The sequence below is a fragment of the Drosophila mauritiana genome, chromosome X, assembly GCF_004382145.1.
Source record: "Drosophila mauritiana strain mau12 chromosome X, ASM438214v1, whole genome shotgun sequence".
NCBI classification, from domain to species: domain Eukaryota; kingdom Metazoa; phylum Arthropoda; class Insecta; order Diptera; family Drosophilidae; genus Drosophila; species Drosophila mauritiana.
The window spans coordinates 15,494,957-15,512,229 of NC_046672.1; the positions used below are offsets into that span (position 1 = coordinate 15,494,957).

At 44.4% G+C, this 17,273-nt stretch overlaps 5 protein-coding genes across 7 annotated transcripts; 3 read left to right on the forward strand and 2 right to left on the reverse strand.

Moving 5' to 3' along the window:
• The first annotated feature begins 6,551 nt into the window (after positions 1 to 6,551).
• LOC117148400 (SRSF protein kinase 3-like) lies at positions 6,552 to 9,612 on the forward strand. 3 transcript variants are annotated; one of them, XM_033315764.1, is made up of 4 exons: positions 6,552 to 6,703; positions 6,897 to 8,013; positions 8,064 to 8,520; positions 8,758 to 9,612. In XM_033315764.1, the coding sequence occupies exons 2-4, from the start codon at positions 6,920 to 6,922 to the stop codon at positions 9,508 to 9,510; spliced, it is 2,304 nt and encodes a 767-aa protein (XP_033171655.1). In that variant the 5' UTR covers positions 6,552 to 6,703; positions 6,897 to 6,919; the 3' UTR covers positions 9,511 to 9,612. The 3 variants fall into 3 exon arrangements, with proteins under 3 accessions (XP_033171655.1, XP_033171658.1, XP_033171656.1); XM_033315767.1 differs by having other exon boundaries at positions 8,067 to 8,520; XM_033315765.1 differs by having other exon boundaries at positions 6,901 to 8,013.
• A 122-nt stretch (positions 9,613 to 9,734) lies between these two features.
• On the forward strand, positions 9,735 to 12,153 carry LOC117148772 (nudix hydrolase 8). The gene is made up of 4 exons (XM_033316369.1): positions 9,735 to 9,875; positions 10,490 to 10,851; positions 10,924 to 11,045; positions 11,285 to 12,153. Exons 2-4 carry the CDS (start codon positions 10,685 to 10,687, stop codon positions 11,974 to 11,976), a joined length of 981 nt encoding a protein of 326 aa, XP_033172260.1. The 5' UTR covers positions 9,735 to 9,875; positions 10,490 to 10,684; the 3' UTR covers positions 11,977 to 12,153.
• Positions 12,154 to 12,195: 42 nt separating this feature from the next.
• Positions 12,196 to 13,441, forward strand: LOC117147165. Its single transcript, XM_033313952.1, has 3 exons — positions 12,196 to 12,233; positions 12,691 to 12,969; positions 13,049 to 13,441. The coding sequence occupies exons 1-3, from the start codon at positions 12,196 to 12,198 to the stop codon at positions 13,260 to 13,262; spliced, it is 531 nt and encodes a 176-aa protein (XP_033169843.1). The 3' UTR covers positions 13,263 to 13,441.
• Positions 13,442 to 13,708: 267 nt separating this feature from the next.
• On the reverse strand, positions 13,709 to 14,660 carry LOC117148775 (mitochondrial inner membrane protease subunit 1). The gene is made up of 2 exons (XM_033316371.1): positions 14,395 to 14,660; positions 13,709 to 14,214 (listed from the first exon to the last, which is right to left on the reverse strand). Exons 1-2 carry the CDS (start codon positions 14,491 to 14,493, stop codon positions 13,813 to 13,815), a joined length of 501 nt encoding a protein of 166 aa, XP_033172262.1. The 5' UTR covers positions 14,494 to 14,660; the 3' UTR covers positions 13,709 to 13,812.
• Positions 14,661 to 14,851: 191 nt separating this feature from the next.
• Positions 14,852 to 17,207, reverse strand: LOC117148774 (CDP-diacylglycerol--inositol 3-phosphatidyltransferase). Its single transcript, XM_033316370.1, has 5 exons — positions 17,012 to 17,207; positions 16,626 to 16,760; positions 15,951 to 16,104; positions 15,723 to 15,874; positions 14,852 to 15,640 (listed from the first exon to the last, which is right to left on the reverse strand). Exons 1-5 carry the CDS (start codon positions 17,061 to 17,063, stop codon positions 15,459 to 15,461), a joined length of 675 nt encoding a protein of 224 aa, XP_033172261.1. The 5' UTR covers positions 17,064 to 17,207; the 3' UTR covers positions 14,852 to 15,458.
• Between the last annotated feature and the right edge of the window lie 66 nt (positions 17,208 to 17,273).

A 17,273-nucleotide genomic window follows, 5' to 3' on the forward strand; every position in this document is an offset into this window, starting at 1 on the left:
CTCGGAATTTCGGGTTCCCGTGGTCCGCGGGCTAGAAATTCATTCGGGGATTCGACGACGGAATCCCAGTCCCGTCACATCACATGTCATCCCCGGGGAAGTTTGTCAACCGTTTGACAGCGAAACCGTCAGGTTTAGGAAAATGAATGTCTGGGCTGCAATTAAATGTGAATAAAATGTAGAAGTTATCGGGCGGAGAGGGGGGCAGGGGGCGCCTCGCGCGCTTTTCTTAAAGGTTGCGTAATTGATTAGCCCGCGGCGCACGGGACAGGATTTTCCATTTTCCTTCGTACTCTCGTAGGTGCCCACCACCAAGCGTTCGCATGATGATGATGACCCATGTCCAGGCGTCACTAATTGTGACCCAGACCCAATTATGGGAAATTACCATCCAACCGACCCCGCTCCGTCGAGGACCTAAACGGGTATCCTCCATATGGCGTCCAAAGGTGGATCGGCCTGCTAATATGTATGTTTGTTTACCTAAAATTAGTCGGTTCTAGGCCCAAAAATTTATATTTTTGGGTGGAGTAATATCACGTAATACCTAGCTTAATATTAGTATACTAATATTTAATTTAGTTATCTAAAAATGTGTCTTAATATACTTAAAACGTATGCATTGCAGAACTGCTTAAGTTTCAACTATCTGTACGAAGCCCAACATTCAGAATGAGATCAGAGCCGATTCCGAACGTCTGGTATACCTTAACGGGTATGTTAATACATAGATCAGTACCATGATAACCATGATAACCTAACTGTATACTTCAACTATGGTCCACCAGAGGAAGAGATCGACGTCGCACCCGAAGAGATTGATGAGGAAGCACTAGAGGAAGATTACTATTATGATGACTTTCCGTATGTCGATCTAATGGCGGATATACCCGACTATGAATCCACCATGAGCGTTTCCGATGATAGCGACTACTACTGTCCCTGTCCCACCGACGATGAAATCAGGTCCTGGTTCAACTTGAGCACACATTCGGCTTGAATTCGGTTTTGTATCTGCTGAATAAAATAATCGGTTAGCTGGCATTTGGGAAAACGAATTTTCAAATTTTCGAATTTTCGAATTTTTTCGAATTTTTCGAAAATGGCGCACATCTCGGCATTCGTCAGACTCGAAAGTGCTGATGTGTGATGTTCTTTTTTGGAATATGGAAAGGGGCACTTTTGCACACTGCCAGGCAAAACTGGAGCAGCACAATCCACCGAGGGCAGAGTTCTCTTTATTTTTCGCACGTTTCAAATGCTGATTGCGATAGGGTGTGGGTATCGCAACCCTTAACCCCGCGCCGCTTTTAACCCTTTCCAATCGAATCGAGATGGCTGTGACCCCGGCGATTGTCTGCCGATGCTGATCCTGATGCTAAACGTATTAACCCATGACCGCTTCAGCCATTGTTTATTGCCTAATTTGCGGTTAAATTTTGATTTCGGCACAATGCATTCGATTTCGTTTTCGATTTCACATATTTTTCAGACAGATTGAGATTTATGTGTGTGCCCTTGTTTGCCAAATAGCAATTCGGTGCCGAGTGTGCGAAATTTTTTTTTATTTCGCATATTTTTTGCCCGCCGTGCGCAGCGATAAGGAAACACAAAGGACCTCCACAAGGATGACGTGAGAAAGTGCCCAACTGGAGTGGGGAGGGGGGTCAAAGCTTAAGATGTGCACTAGAATAGCCATGTATGCCAGGTATTCCAGACCTTTAGTACCCACTAATAACCGAAAAAACAAACAGCTCTTTATGAACGAAGATGGATCTTTAGTAACACCAGGAACTCTCATTAGCTTTAGGATCATTATCATTATTGTAGCTTATATTGAACGCTCCTTTCTCCACTCTCCGTTAGCTTTAGGATCATTATCATTACTTGATCTTGGTCCTTTGAACAGCTCCTCTCATAACCCTTCATAAACGTAAGTAACTGACTTGTATTTCCTAGTATTTCCATTTATCATGCCACTATCGCAACAGAACGCATCTCAACCCGGATCTGGAGCCGCGAGGAGCTAATGACGCCACTCGACCACTTGGGCCAGTGCAGAAAATCAATTAAATACAAGGAGCAACATGCCCACAATGTAATGACCGACCACCAGTGACCGGTTGACCCACCACCACCACCACCACATCAGTCGCCCATGATGAGGGCTGGCATAATAATGATAAACTGTCAAAACTACACGATATGCCAGATCATATCTGCGGATTGCAATCCCCGCTGGCCAGGAGCAAACCACCACCACCAGCACCACCAGCACCGGCAGGTCGGATCGGATCGGTGGTACCCACGCGCCCAACACATTAACACGGCCCAAGGATCAAGGAGCGTGTAGCTAGGACCTGACTGTCGATCGCAACTTTATGACTCCTGTTCGTTCGCTTTTCCACAACCATTTCCACAACGTTTTGGTGCAATGCCCTTGACATTGTTGGTTGTCGGGTGGGTGGGGTTAATTTAGGGTTACACGCCGCCGTTTTTTTACGACGGGAAATTTGTCAAACGTTGACAGTTTTCAATTATGCAAGTATGTATGTTTGCATATCGAGTGAGTTCTAATGCATTTGTGGCATGTCCCATTGTTTTCTGGACAGGAAGTCGTAGCCGAAGCTATCTACTAGCGTAATTACAAAAGTTTTTACTGTTCACACAAAATTGTGTTGAGATTCCAAACATATATGAAATAGTTTAAAAACTAAATGTACGTTCTGCAATTCATAGAGTTGCCTGTACTTCAGATACTATATATAGATAATTCACAAAAGTTGCAAACAACTATGACCTTTCGCACTCATTCAGCATTGCACTTTCAATAAACCCATTGTATTTCATTAATAATTTTGTTCTTTTTGTTCTTCAGATGATGCTTTGTAAACACTCAAATGGATGTAATTATTATGGATTAGCATTATGTATTATGTATTATGTATGGGCTATATATCACGGCGACGTGTCACTGATTTATGTCCACTGACAACTCAATTCCAGTCCAGATTCTGCATCCGTTCAGGTAGCCATGCTGACCAAAGCTGTTTACACCAAATTTACGTCACATAATCAATTGTCCGACACGGAGCAATAAAAACAAGAGCACAGGGGTCAGTTTGGCCGTTTGGCCGTTTGGCCGTTTGGCCGTTTGGCTGTGGGAATTGGGTTGGTATCGGGTATGAAGGAATCAGGACTGTGCGCTAATCCTGCCATCCTCCCGTCGCATTGCGTAATTTTCCGACCCGCTGAACCGCCCCTTTTATTTGCATTTGCCACGGTGACCCGCCAAGAATGTCGCCGTGAGGTAATGAAGAGGTCACTCGGTTCACCGGACGGACGGACGATGTCGCGATGTTTGTTTTGGCTTTGTGGCACAGTCAAAGGATTACAGCGGCCGCGACATGGGCGCGAACTTTGTGGTGCCGGCGATGGCAGGGCGACAGGATCACACGATCCCGCCGGACAGCTGCTGCAGGACAACTTGGCCGGAATGCGTGGATTCGTTACGATTTCCAGTACATTTGGTAGCATCCACACAATGGGACATTGGCTCTTAAAAAGTAACTGCGCAGGATGCGGTTTGTGTAACGATCGCCGATCGCTGGACACTTTATGCAGCGTCATATCCTGCGGCAAGTCCTGCTGCATCCGCTGCATGGCGTGATGAATGATCCCAGCGCATCAGATTCCCACAACGATTCAATGCGCAGGATGGGATGCATAGTAGCTATTGTAAATGGAAATCATATATGTAACTGGTTTAAAAAGGAAACTCTATAGAAAGTGTCAAACTGATTGAATATCTGGTATGTAACTCTGATCAATGATGCCTGGCTATTATCTAATTGCCACTATTTTGATACTGTTTCAGGGATCTGCCCATGGAGAAGGAGCACTAAAGCTCATAGCTGATAAAGCCCGGCAGCTGAGGTGGTCCCTGATCCCGAACCCCATCCACAGCCAATTCCTCTGCCAAGTCGGTAGATAATGAGCAGCGTAATTGGCGCATTTGGCAAGGACTCGAAGGACAAACAAAGGCGGAGGAGCAGCTGCTCTGCCAATTGGCACACAATGGAGCGGCACATGCCACACTCTGGCGAAAAGAGAGAAAAACAAAATCAAATGCCCGATGAATAGGAAATCGGGCAACTGAAGGGAAGAAGAAAACCAACAAAAAAAAATAAAAATAAAAAAAAAAACGTGGAAAACCGGGACAAGTCGGCAATGTACGTACATACGTAACTGCACATTGACAAAAAGGAAGCGACGCAACAATGGAAAAGTGAAAAATCCTTCGGCGGAGGCAACACCCAAAGGACAGCTGTCTGCGTCTCCATCTGTTTGTGATTCCCCGCAAGAAACAAGAGATCCTGCAGCTCCTTGAATCGATCGAAAGAACTTGATTCTCGCACATTTCTGTAAATACAAATTAGTTGTTAATTTATAATGTAAATTAAATATTTTAATTTAATTAGATTAAATTATTAGAAAACTTCGGTAGCATGTGTTGCATTTGAAGTGCATAGTTTTGCCCTTTTTTTTGGTTTCGAAATGCAAATCGCGGTCAATCGCGGTAATTGGATTAGGGCATACCCAATCATCCGCTCAACCCTTGCGCAGCATCCGGCGTTTGACCCTTCCTCCTGACCCTTCGACCCCTCGCATGGAAGCTGCCGGCAATCGGGGAATGGCCCTTTGCAGCCCGGGGAAAAACACGAACACGGAAAATTAATTAAGAAAACATGCCCGCGGCCATCTCCACTGTCCCGCAGCGGATTTTCATTGCGTTGCCAAGCTACTTGGGATCACTTCGATGGGCAGCAAAATGGGTTACGAACCTTTTGGTTTTTTTTTTTTAAGAGAGAATCAAAAGCTTGCAAGACATGAAAAAATAATATGTATTTAATTTTAAGCTAGTTAGGCAAAAAAAGAAAAAATAAACAAAATTGGCCTTTTCTCTTTTCATTAATATATCTAAAGTAATTACCAGTTAAGCCAGTTATATGATTATAGAGTATCGCTGGCTAAAGGGGGTGTGAAAATGGCTTAATAGTAGTTAATTTTCCGCTCGTCACGCCTCCAGGGAAAAATCCAACAACAAAATATTGCTCATTTGAATAAAGCTTATGCACTGCGAAAAAAAGAGGAAAAAACCTGATGCCTTCAGCTGGCAAAGGCCACACCCACCGACTGGAAATGGGGAAAAATCGACGTTAATTTATTTCAATTTCCCAACCATTGTCTGCATATAAACAGTTCGTTAGCGAAACCAACCAGTTTTCCTAGGAGTTTTTCGAAATTTTATTGGACAAATACGAGAACGGGACACTTGAAATTACGCTTAATTGGCGGCGAAACAATGCTGAATGCCGCCGAGGGCATTTGGGTATAAACGATAAGGAAAACTCCCTAATTACAAACAAGAATTTTCCGGGTGTGCGCAAAATAGTGAAGGAAATACAAAGAAAAGGGTTGACGAAGATCGCGCCTGGGAACCTAATAACCCCGATTTTCCACCAACTTCGACATTGAAGTTGAAGTTTTCGATAAGCCGACTATAGATATATATATATATATATGTGTACGTGTCCCCAAACATCCATAGATTTTTTAATAAATATTTGACCTGGCATTTTCACTTAAGCCACGGCATGGAAATCCATTGTGTGCAAACAGGAGGTTGGTTAGCAACCCTAAGCGGAAAATTTGTTTAAACAACTGAGCAAATATCACCCGCTGGAGAGGGGTAACTTTTTTATGTACGCTGCTATTTGGAAACTCTTCGCATATTTTTTTCGGGAATTTCCCCTCCAAAAAAAAAAAAAAAGAAATTGAAAATTGAAAATTGCTAAGCCGGCAATCAAAATACAAACAACAGGCGAAACTGAACGAGTACCATTGTTGTCCAACTGAAGCACCTGAATTTATGGCACAAGGACACATCCCACACCCCAAGCCACCACCCCCCTGGTGAGTCACGGTTTAAATGTGCATTTCGCAACACATTAAGGATCCTTTCTACTCGTAATCCCTTCAATCGCGCTCTGAACTGCTAACTGGTTCCTGATTCCCCGGGATTCCTGGTCGCTGGCGCTTTGTTGCTCTAAATAGCCCTTTCCAAATCACTGGACTCGCACAAAGGACTCGCCCTCAATTGAGCAACTATTTCAATTTAAAAAAAAAAATCAAATCAAATAAAATAAAATAAAATAAGTGAAGAGGAGTGGAGAGAAATGGGCCAAACTGGGCGCGCAGCCAAAAAGGATATTTAGTTGTATACAAACATAAAATTCCAAAGGGATCTCAACTATTCAATTTGAAGGCCTATTTAAACGATTTATACGGTTATGTATATTTCCATATTCAACTTATGAAATAAAAGCTTAAGTATAAATCTAAATAAATATAATTATATTTATTTAAATGCTAAGAAACTTAGCTAGCTGTGCGTGTGAAAATTTTCTGATCAAGTGGGCCTTGAAAACAACATTTTGTGTTTTGGGACTTTCGTATCAGTAAATCGAACAGTTAACATTTGGCCAGCACCGAGGAAACAGCTCCGAAAACGAAACATAATAAAACCTTTGAAAATATTTTAATAAAGTAAGAAGGCAAGAAACTTAGCCTTTTCTACGTGTATATGATACATATTAGGTAAAATTTCCTAACAAAAGGCTCGGTATCCAAGAATCAGAAAGTGAGTTTCAAACATTTGAACATTTTGTCGACACCAATCGCGCACTCACACAACCTCAATCACAATCAAAATTTTCGGTACAAAAAAAAAAACATTTGGTTGACAAATGTATGTATGTATTATTCATTTCGTACATACATATTTCGAATTGAAAATTTCCCCAAATGACAAAAACTAAACCATTCTTCGGCAGCTAGTATTCCAAGTGAGTCGATCATGAAGAAATTCAGGCCACCGGAAGAGGTCAAACGCAATGTAAGACCCCGCAAGGTTTCGCCGAAGGTCTTCCAGGATACGAGTCCCAGCCAGATGGAATCGTGTGGCGAGGCTCAAATGGCCAACGCATCAACGATGGATGGGGATATGGATACGGATTTGGATATGAAACGTAAAATGGCAGAAGATCGAATGACTGATCTATCAAATACGGTCAAAGTGCCAGCCCGTTGCAAGGATCAAAAGCAATTGACGAGCTTGACCGATTTGAAATCGAAAATGCAAAAGGAAAAGCAATCCCCATCTCCATCCTACAACCAGGAGCAGTTCGACCAAAGACCAAAGAAATCATCTAAACAGAAAATACGAATTCCATTGCTGTCCGATGACCAGTTGACGGGCCTTAATCCCCCTTGCGACGCCGTTGGTGAACTCAGCCATGGAAACGAATCTAACATGTCGCACGAAATGAAACCGCAGAGCAATGGATACTCCATCAATGACGATCGGGAGTATGAATATTCTGAGAGTGACGAGGAGAACTGCAGCGATTATGTTAGCGTTGGCTATTCGGTGGCCATTGGCGATATCTTCGCGAAACGCTATCATGTCTTCAAAAAGCTGGGCTGGGGTAACTTTTCCACCGTGTGGCTATGCTATGATTCCCAGATGGATCGCTACTGTGCCGTCAAGGTGGCCACGGCGGAAATAGATGGTACCGGTGAGGTGGTGCTCTTTAAAAGGCTACACGATAACCATAAGTACAGAAGCCACGTGGTCGGTTTCTACGATTACTTTAAAGTCACCGGACCGAAGGGAACCCACGATTGCCTGGTCCTAGAGGTTCTCGGTGACAATCTGCTAAACCTCATGAAAAGATGCACTGACAAAGGTTTGCCCATCTGCAATATCAAGCAAATTGCCCAGCAGGTGCTCACGGGCCTACACTTTCTGCACGACGAGTGCAGGGTCATGCACACCGATCTGAAGCCGGAGAACGTGCTGCTGGCGTCCAACGAGGGGATCCTTCGGACCGAGGCCAGCAAAGCAATTGAAGTATATTTGGAGGCCAACGAGGAAGAGCAAATACCTTGGTATGTTAACTATACTCGTATAGCAGACACGTCTCAAAACTTATGAACAGTAGCTCCAAGATGACCACGATGGCCGAGAGACAGATGCAGACAAAGACCAAGGAGGCTTTATCGTTCTTCAGGAATCATCGCCGGTTGCTCCGCAGGCAGGGCATCGAGGATCTGCTGCATCTGGCCGAACGTGGCCTAATCGAACCGATCACCGCCGCCATGGCCGTCTCCGATAACTTACCCTGCATTCCCTTTGGGTTCGACGGTCTTAAGATGATGAACGATAGCGATTGCCAGACGGTGCGCAATGCTAAGTTGCCCGAAATGAAGGACATGGTATACGAATGCGACAAGATACGCCTGTGCTTAAAGAGTCCGGAGCTCTTCTTGCGACATGTGCTGGGCATTATCAAGAATTTGGATGAGAAGGAGCTTAGCACACAGGACAATCGGATGCGGGCCAGTGGACGTGCCCAGACCAAGAAGAATGCCATGTCGTCATCGACTGCTTATACGGTATTTATTTCACATTTCCATTCAAATTTGGAAAGCTTAGTTTAAGTTCTAGCATTATTGAATTCCAATTGCATTTGAATATTTTGTAGTCTACTTCTAGGCGTCTTTATGAACGATTTCAAGGCTCTGCTAATAAGAATGTTAATTCTAAAGCTGGTCGTATTTCTTATTAGATGTTTTGCGTACTCATTAAAAATTCCCCAATTGAATTAACCATATCTTTCTTACCTTCCAAAGACTGAAACCGGTTGCCGACCGAAAAGAAGACTCAATTTGAACGATATTTACCCCATCGACCCGGCCAACAAGGAATGCGAGGTACTGGTGAAGATAGCCGACTTGGGCAATGCGTGTCATTTCAAGCATAAGTCAATCGACAAAATCCAGACACGGGAGTACCGTGCCTTGGAGGTGATACTCGGTGCGGAATATTCCGAGACCGTCGACATCTGGAGCGTGGCCTGTCTGTTGTGGGAGCTGGCCACCAAGAACTATCTATTCGATATCCAGTCGAAACGGGGCAAGGACGGTAAGGATGAGGCCCATCTAGCAAATATCATCGAGTATTGTGGTCACATACCGAGATATCTCATCCGCAACGGCAAACACTCGCCGAATTTCTTCAGGACCAACGGCAAACTATCCAACAGAGAAAGCCTGAAGCCCACTAAACTGACCAATTTGCTAATCAGATGCGAAGGATGGACGACTCGCAATGCCACGGAATTCGTGGATTTCCTAATGCCCATGCTGAATACCGATCCATTGAAGCGCGCCTCCGCTTGCAAAGCCTTGGGTAGCCCCTACTTATGCAACATTCTCGTTCGTGGCATTGAACGTGAAAGCAAGGACTGCACGCATCCCAAGAGCGAGAAATTAAGCGATGAGGACAGCTTAACGTCCAGCTCCTTAGACAGCAGCGGATTTTCTAGCAACGGGATCGAGTCTAAGGATGAGGACAACAAAGGCGACGCCAATATGTTATATTAAAGAACAGCGAACATGGAAACATTCCATATATTAGCCAAGCCCGCCAGCCAGTAATCCATTTAACCCATATTAGCTTTTTTTAATAAATTTTTTCGGAAACCATATATTTAAAAAGATTTTGGTTTGCTCGCATTTGATTTTTAACTATTGCATATAAGGCTGAACAGCCTTTTCTAGCCAGGTTGGCAGCACTGTCGGATCAGCTGACTGTGCGCCATCCCTAGTAATCAACGTGCTGGTGGAAGTGGAAGCGAATTGAAATCGCGCGCTGCTCTATTCGCTTGTTTATGCCAAAGTCCATGGTAATTAGTCGTCTGGAACTGGACGGATTGGCTCAGTGACACCATTAGCCATTGGCTTTCCTAGTGAGTTCGAGTTCTAGTCTAGCGCAGATATGGAAAAAAATATGTTTGGCTTGGTTTGTTATGTAAAACGCGTATCAATTCTCTGGCGCGTTGATAACAGCAGCTATTCAGCTGATAAACGTACACAAAACCCATGCGGAAACAATTGAAACGACCCCACAACACCGCCACCCACCACCCACACGCACCTTGGGTTGTCGCTCAAGGTTGCGCTAGAGATGAGCGGGAAGCAGTGACTGCTATCGTGATTGCCAGTAATATCAGTATTGAGTATAGTGAAAGTACAGTTTTATATATATATATATAAGTGAATCTATGTTTTAGTTTCATTATCCTCTTGTCACCGTTTTTCTGTCAAAGTCACGCTGTTCTGCGCATCTCTATCACCACTTTTTGTTACTGACGTTAGCGCCAAATTCGAAATGCCAAGAACAGAAATCCGAACGTAACAGCGGGCATATCGCTTATCTAGCGCTGGCGGTAGATAGTGGCTACCTGCTCCTCCGTCTCGTTCTGCTCCGCCCATCGCAGCAGATTTGCATCGTTGTTTGGAGCCATGCGGCTATTTCACCTCTTTCACCTGTCTGTTTGCCTCGTTTCTTAAACACACACAGCATGCCCAGGGATTGGTTTCACCTCGCATTGTGGATAAACTGAGACGCTTAAGTTGTCGCCGTCACCGCCTCCGCCACGCCCACCAAGGGGGCAGCACCCAGATCTCCGGTTGCGAACTAGTAGTGACGCCAACGTGGGCGCTCGCCGTCGTCGTCATCAAGAACGTTGTGTTCGTCGAACTGTGAGATTATTTAATGTTGGCCACCGGTTTTCTGGCTCGCAGAACCGTACTTAACCAGCCGGCGTTCAATTCATGGAGCACACTCCTCCGGACCGCTAGAAAACGACCCACATCCACGGTTGCCGCCAGAGTTCCACTAAAGCTTCAGTCACAGCGGCAATTCCCAAGAGCATACTCGACGTAAGAATTGAAAGATGTACATACATATGTATTTAACACATGATTGAAAACTATTTGTATCCCACGATTTAGCTCCAAAGCCATGGAAACGCCGGCGGATGTATTCCGCGGCATTACGGACCGATTTGCCGGAGTCACAGTCGATGGACGCGAGGAGAACGTGGACAAAGCCAGTTTCCGGGACAAGCTGACAAGTAAGAATAGAAATAGATCTTAAAATATGTCGGTATCTTTGCCTGCACGTATATTTTTGTAGCATTGTATCTTCTTCGTGCTATCATAGGTTGATCGAAAGCTTATCTAAAATCTTTGCTCTCCATTTTTATCAATTTAAAAGTTGTCCGACTATAAATAGTCATAGACAATAAGCGACTTATATTATTAATTAGATCTGTGTTACCAAGTGCTATTTTAATAACGAAATACCTTTTAGAATCCCTGGACTTTTGGACGACGAACAAGAACCGGGCCATTTGGTTCCGTGTGTACAAGGAGCAGGCCGATTGGGTGCCCATTCTGGCGGAGAACGGCTTTGATTTCCATCATGCCAAGACCGGTGTGGTGGTCATGTACCGCTGGCTGCCGGAGCACGAGTCCAGCAACCTGCCCACCTACGCCCACACGCTGATGGGCGTCGGCGGACTGGTGATCAACGAACAGGACGAGGTGCTGGTGGTGTCCGATCGTTATGCGATGATACCGAACAGCTGGAAGCTGCCCGGCGGCTATGTGGAGCCGCGGGAGAATCTCATCGATGCGGCGATACGCGAGGTGGCCGAGGAGACGGGAATCCGCACCGAATTCCGCTCAGTGGTCAGTCTTCGGCATGCCCATGGCGGCACCTTCGGCTGCTCCGACATGTACGTGGTCATCGCCCTTAAGCCACTGAATTTGGACTTTACGCGCTGCGAACGCGAGATAGCGCGCATCCAGTGGATGCCCATCGCGGAGTATCTGAAGCATCCGCAGGTCCACGAGACGAACAGGCAGTTCGTCTGCACCTTTTTGGACTACCAGAAGCGCGGCCTGACCCTCACCTGTCGCGACGAAGTGCATCAGGTGCTGAAGAAGAAATACAATTTGTATTACGTGGATCGGGAGCAGCAGGATAAAAAGAATTCGTGAGACTTGTCGGTGCACTGGCTAAATCCTTAGTGCAATTTTTATAAAGTCCTTTCTTCCAAAAGCCAGAAGCAGCACAACTGCGCATTCAAATGTTCACAATGTAGTCAATAAATGCTTTTTTTTGTATATAATTATATGAATATATCAATTAAAGCTCACGCAGCCTTTTAAAAACCATTTCTTTCGATAACATTTTTAGAAACAACAATACTTTTAAATATGTTTGATGGCATTATTGGTAAATATTTCCTTAGAAGGTAAGCCAATTAGGATTTAAGATGTAAACTTTATATATTAAACAATATGTTTATTTAAAACGATAAATACCTTTTGTTCGAGTGTAAGTAAATGTATGCTGATCTGATCTGATAGACGGGGAGCTCGACTATAGAATTCTCTCTTGTTAATATTGATTTATTAATAAGATATATCCTAATTTAAAAGAGGCATTGAAGAAATTTTCAGAAATAGTAGCTTGTTTGAGTGCTGGATAATAAGTAGGCGATAGGTTCTTATGCAATACTATTTTTAAGTAGGCGATGATTTTAACATTGTCCTTTTTCAATACTATTTTTGACATTTACACTCGTTGTGTTCCAGAGACACCTTTAGGATTTGCTCCTAACTTTTTTTTTTGTATATATCATGCGGAAAACCAAGTCTCAACAATAAAAACTGAATCTATAAGGTAAGCAGAGGTATCACAATTTGAAGCCCCTTTCGGCGATGGAATCTATACCTTCTTGACTTGACTGATCTAGGGCATGACGATGGATGGGGCGAGGAGGTAGGCGAACGAACGGTTGGCAGGTGCTCCGTATACCATAGAGGCGAGGAGTCCTGCGAATGGGACGCCTCGCAGACTTGCGGTAACTTTCGAACGGGGGAAGGATCCAGCACCTCGGCAAGTTGTGGCCGTCCAACTGGCCTTATCCACAGGAATAGTACGAGTATAACATTGAAGAAACCCACGAAGGAATTCTCGCCGAAGAGGTAAAATCATTTTTGTCCTGCGTGCGAAAAAAATTGGTGATAAACAGTGCCCTATTGGGGGAAATTCTTTTATTTAAAGCAAAACGATGTCACTCTCTACCATGAGCAATACCTCAAGGACTTCTGAAAGATTTACACTATTCCGGAGGCAAACCCCAGCTGTATTGTCCGAATTTGACCAGTGCTCGATGTGTCGCAGTCTACCGCAATCCTGCGAGGCGTCCCAGTCGCCCAGGATCCTTCGACCCAGCGCCATTGTGGGAGGATCCGTCGCTAACAGAACAAGGTGCTGATAAATTCCTCATTTTCTAGGGAAATTCCTTTATTAATAGAAAATTCTATTAATAAATTAATTTCCCTGGAAAACGATGAGTTTATCAGGACATAAAGATACCAAGATCATGTTTATCTAGATTAGTTTAATATATATTTACATATAAAACGTTGTTGTTAATCAAATAATATACCCTTCTCTGTGGCACGTAACTCGTAAGGGTATACTAGTTTCGTTGAAAAGTATGTAACAGTCAGAAGGAGGCGTTTGCGACCATATAAAGTGTATATATTCTGGATCAGGATCAATAGTCGATCTGACCATGTCCGTCTGTCCATCTGTCCGTATGAACGTCGAGATCTCAGGAACATTAAAATCTATAAGGTTGAGATGATGTTTTAGCTTACTTTCAATGATATGCAAAAGCCAGAAGTCGCACAAATGAGACGAAAATCGCATACGAAATGATTCTAAAAAGTTGTGGTTTAATGTACTATAATTTCCAAACAAAACATGGGCCATTTAATAGGGTCAAGTTGATTTTAAACTCTTTGTTCAACGAATCCCATCTATAGACCCGTGGCCTCGGATATCGGCCAAATGCGGCAGAGTACGCGGCTCCGGATGAGGCCCACCGGAATGGGTCCGTAGTAGCGGGAATCCGAGCTGTTGCCCTTGTTGTCGCCCTCGATCCAAACGTATCCGCGCGGTACATAGTCCTTGACCATCACGGGCTTCTTCTTGTTATCCGAACTACCGCTAAACTCCGCCTCAATGGGAATGGGCTTCTGGATTAGCACCTGATCACCGGAAACGGCCACGATTCGCTTGCAAATGAACTGATCGGCATTGATGGGCGATATGGCGATGACTATGTCGCCGGGCTGGTAGGTTCGCCAGTGCTTCGACAAGCGCTCTGTGAGAAGAACGTTGTCCGAGTGCAGGGTGGGCTCCATGGAGGGTCCTTTGCACTGAAAATGGTTATATTAATGTGAGTGTACGCACTTTTCCACTAAACAAGGATTTCAAGTGGAAGTACACAAGGTGGAAAAATAAGTGGAGAGTACCTTAATGCATTCACACAAACTATGTGATGCTGGCACATTTTGGGCAAGTATACCCGCCCAGGAATTTCATCCTAGACGCCTTACCAGGACGAAATCGCCAATGTACTCGAAGGTGCAGTGTGTGATTGCCGCGTAGGCCACCGTGTAGCGCATCAGGCGGCCCAGACGGGAGAGGACCTTCATGTCGGCGATTCCGGCGTTGGCTGCTCCACATGTGCCCCTAATCAGAGCATCTCCCGTGTCCAACGACCTAGTATTCTCCCGGAAAAAGAGCTCCTCCAAAATCGAATGTTTATGTTGTGTAAAAATCAGGGCTGCACAGGCGGCGCAGCTGAGCGGCCAGCCAGGGATGCGGAAACAATAAATTTGATGTCTAACGATAAATTTTGTTTGGCGCAAATTTCAAAAATCGATGGGTCAAAAGGTTTGAACTAAATTTTAGCACATAGAACCACATATATTTATTTTCACTTTTAAATTTTGACTAAGTCTGCCAGGCCTGGCATGTATGGTACATATGTGTTAATGTTTCAAATACATCTAACATCCATTTGTCGTATATATTTCATGCAGGTCTCCAATTACATTTTTTAACTTACGATTAGAAATACATTAGTTACATTGAGAGAGTTGCTGGGAGAAGGTGGTTAGTCAAACCCAAAACGTGCACAATGAGATAAATCCTGGAAATAGACACTCATTCATAGTATGTCGGCCTGCATGTACGCATATATATATATATATATATATATATATATATATATATATATAATACATGTATAGCGTGTAAGCGTCACAGAAATCGTAAATTATGCTAACTAAAGGCAAAATAAATATACAACAGCTACTGACTGGAACGAATCGCTTGAATTTCAATTTAAAAATCTATTAAATACAAATTGTCGGGTGATTCACCACCCGTCTAACTAAAATATATCAAATAAAATCAACAATCATTGCAAAAGCGCATTAAAAAATAATTAAATTCCTACTACGGCCTATTTGGTTGCCTAATGCCCAATATTTCATCTGATCGCAATTCGTCTTCAAAGTTCTGTTTTTAAGCTTGGAATCAAGAGTTGTCTCGTTTAGTACTTTCTGTTGATAGAACTGCCGCTGGAAGATTGATCCCGGTCCGCATCCCATTTTCACTCCACTTTCTTGCCGCTCACCGGCTCCGACTTCTGGCGCCGCTCCTGCCGCTCGCGCACATCCACGGCCGCCAGATCGATGCCCGCCACGTAGGCGTGCATCACCGAGATCAGGGCCTTGAGCACGGCAAAGGGACCCGTGAGGAAGGCGAGTATCTTGAAGAGCGATGCGCCGAATACTGCAATTGAAGTCCATCAACGGATTAGATACGTTCCGCCAGCTAGAATGCAACGCGTGTGTGTGTGTGTGCGTATACTCACTCAGCGGTCCGTAGGTGAAATGCAAGAGGTACAAGCACACGTAAAACAGCTCGTTGACGCAGCACATGAATGTGAGTACGTCCTTCTGGTAGTACAATCGCATTATGAAGTTGTCATTCACCTTGTGCGAGCTTCGTCCGACCACAACGCTCCTGCGAAAAAACAAGGCCACAAGTCATTAGTTTGCTTGCATTCCTTGGATCCTGCCCATTCCCCTGCCCCACTTACGTCTGCATGAAGAGCCAGTGACAGGCCACGTCGATGGCGATGGACAGCTGGAACCAGAACATGTACCGGGGATAGAAGTAGGCCAGGGTGACCAGTAGGCCGGTGGTGCCGCAGCGATCGGTCAACTGGTCTAGCATGGCGCCAAAGCGAGTGCCTGCGAGGTAATCGAGTATTTAGTAAAGATTCCTTAGTACCATATAATAATTACTATTTCAAGATATATATTGTTTGGAGTGCCCTTTCATCCTGCTTGCATAAAACAAATCCATGTATAATATCATACCTTTATAAACCTAAAAATTATCAGTTTGCTACACTACTATATCATAAACATCGCATGGTATCTGGAATTTGCTTCTTAGAAGGCTTCTTTCGTAATGTTTCCCCCCTATATTGCTAACTAAATTCCATAGTTCCAAGGCAATATTAGCCATGCTTTCTATCTATTCTTCAGCCCCACGTCATCCATCGATTGGCTATCCAGCCGTGACCATATCGGGCTCTTCAGGGCGTGCCTACAATTCCACAATATCGGCAGATAACCAGTGCGGAGGAGACAGGTGTTTGCAGTGCGTTAGCGGTCAAAGTGCGCGCACAAATCAAACAACACAGACATATAGCTGGCATGAGCTGGCATTTCGATATCGAGGGCGATCTCGCATGGTTAATGCTCACTTTGGTTAAAGGCTCGGGCGGCGTGTCCATCGACGGCGTCCAGGAGAGCGGAGGTTACATAACACCAGCCGGAGATCACATAGTTGGTGGACATGAACCAGAAGGCGATCAGGGCCAGAACGATGCGGGCATAGCCTGGAAAAGATCAATATAAATCATCACATATGCGTACGTATCATACGTATGGAATCATTGGGGGTGACTCAATTGGGTGGACGAAGGGGCTCTTATCGCTGAACTTGAGCTCCGCATTGCACTGGCTGCCAAACAGCCCCTATTAATCCAATTAGGGAACACTAGAATCGCTATTATTGCGCCGCATAAATCGAACATGCGATTTGTTTACCTAGCTGGAGAGCAGAATAAGAACTACAAACAGCACTCACCGATCAGATTTGGCACAAAGATGAAGACGTTATCGTGCTCGGCAATTGCCATTTTGTTCGCCTTTTTTGGGTTTCCGTTTATTTTGCGATCTTCTAGCTTTGCGGCTTGTTTTTATCCAATTAAATGTCAAAAGTGCTGCAGAAAAAAACCGTGGAAACAGAATTTGCTGTATCTGGTGTGACCGCAGCGTGACCTTTGGAAAAAAACAAGCAACGCTTGGCGGAAAAATACCGAACTATACTGGCCAACAAGATTTCAGAC

Coding starts and splice junctions, on each gene's coding strand:
- LOC117148772 (XM_033316369.1), top strand. CDS start 10,685: ATGTTGGCCACCGGTTTTCTGGCTCGCAGAACCGTACTTAACCAGCCG. Junction 10,852..10,923: donor TTCCCAAGAGCATACTCGAC/GTAAGAATTGAA, acceptor CCCACGATTTAG/CTCCAAAGCCATGGAAACGC. Junction 11,046..11,284: donor TTTCCGGGACAAGCTGACAA/GTAAGAATAGAA, acceptor AATACCTTTTAG/AATCCCTGGACTTTTGGACG.
- LOC117147165 (XM_033313952.1), top strand. CDS start 12,196: ATGTTTGATGGCATTATTGGTAAATATTTCCTTAGAAG. Junction 12,234..12,690: donor GGTAAATATTTCCTTAGAAG/GTAAGCCAATTA, acceptor CACAATTTGAAG/CCCCTTTCGGCGATGGAATC. Junction 12,970..13,048: donor AAGGAATTCTCGCCGAAGAG/GTAAAATCATTT, acceptor TTTTATTTAAAG/CAAAACGATGTCACTCTCTA.
- LOC117148400 (XM_033315764.1), top strand. CDS start 6,920: ATGAAGAAATTCAGGCCACCGGAAGAGGTCAAACGCAATGTAAGACCC. Junction 8,014..8,063: donor GAGGAAGAGCAAATACCTTG/GTATGTTAACTA, acceptor ACTTATGAACAG/TAGCTCCAAGATGACCACGA. Junction 8,521..8,757: donor CGTCATCGACTGCTTATACG/GTATTTATTTCA, acceptor TACCTTCCAAAG/ACTGAAACCGGTTGCCGACC.
- LOC117148774 (XM_033316370.1), bottom strand. CDS start 17,063: ATGGCAATTGCCGAGCACGATAACGTCTTCATCTTTGTGCCAAATCTG. Junction 16,105..16,625: donor CGCCCGAGCCTTTAACCAAA/GTGAGCATTAAC, acceptor ATTACCTCGCAG/GCACTCGCTTTGGCGCCATG. Junction 15,875..15,950: donor CACTGGCTCTTCATGCAGAC/GTAAGTGGGGCA, acceptor GTTTTTTCGCAG/GAGCGTTGTGGTCGGACGAA.
- LOC117148775 (XM_033316371.1), bottom strand. CDS start 14,493: ATGAAGGTCCTCTCCCGTCTGGGCCGCCTGATGCGCTACACGGTGGCC. Junction 14,215..14,394: donor ACATTGGCGATTTCGTCCTG/GTAAGGCGTCTA, acceptor AACCATTTTCAG/TGCAAAGGACCCTCCATGGA.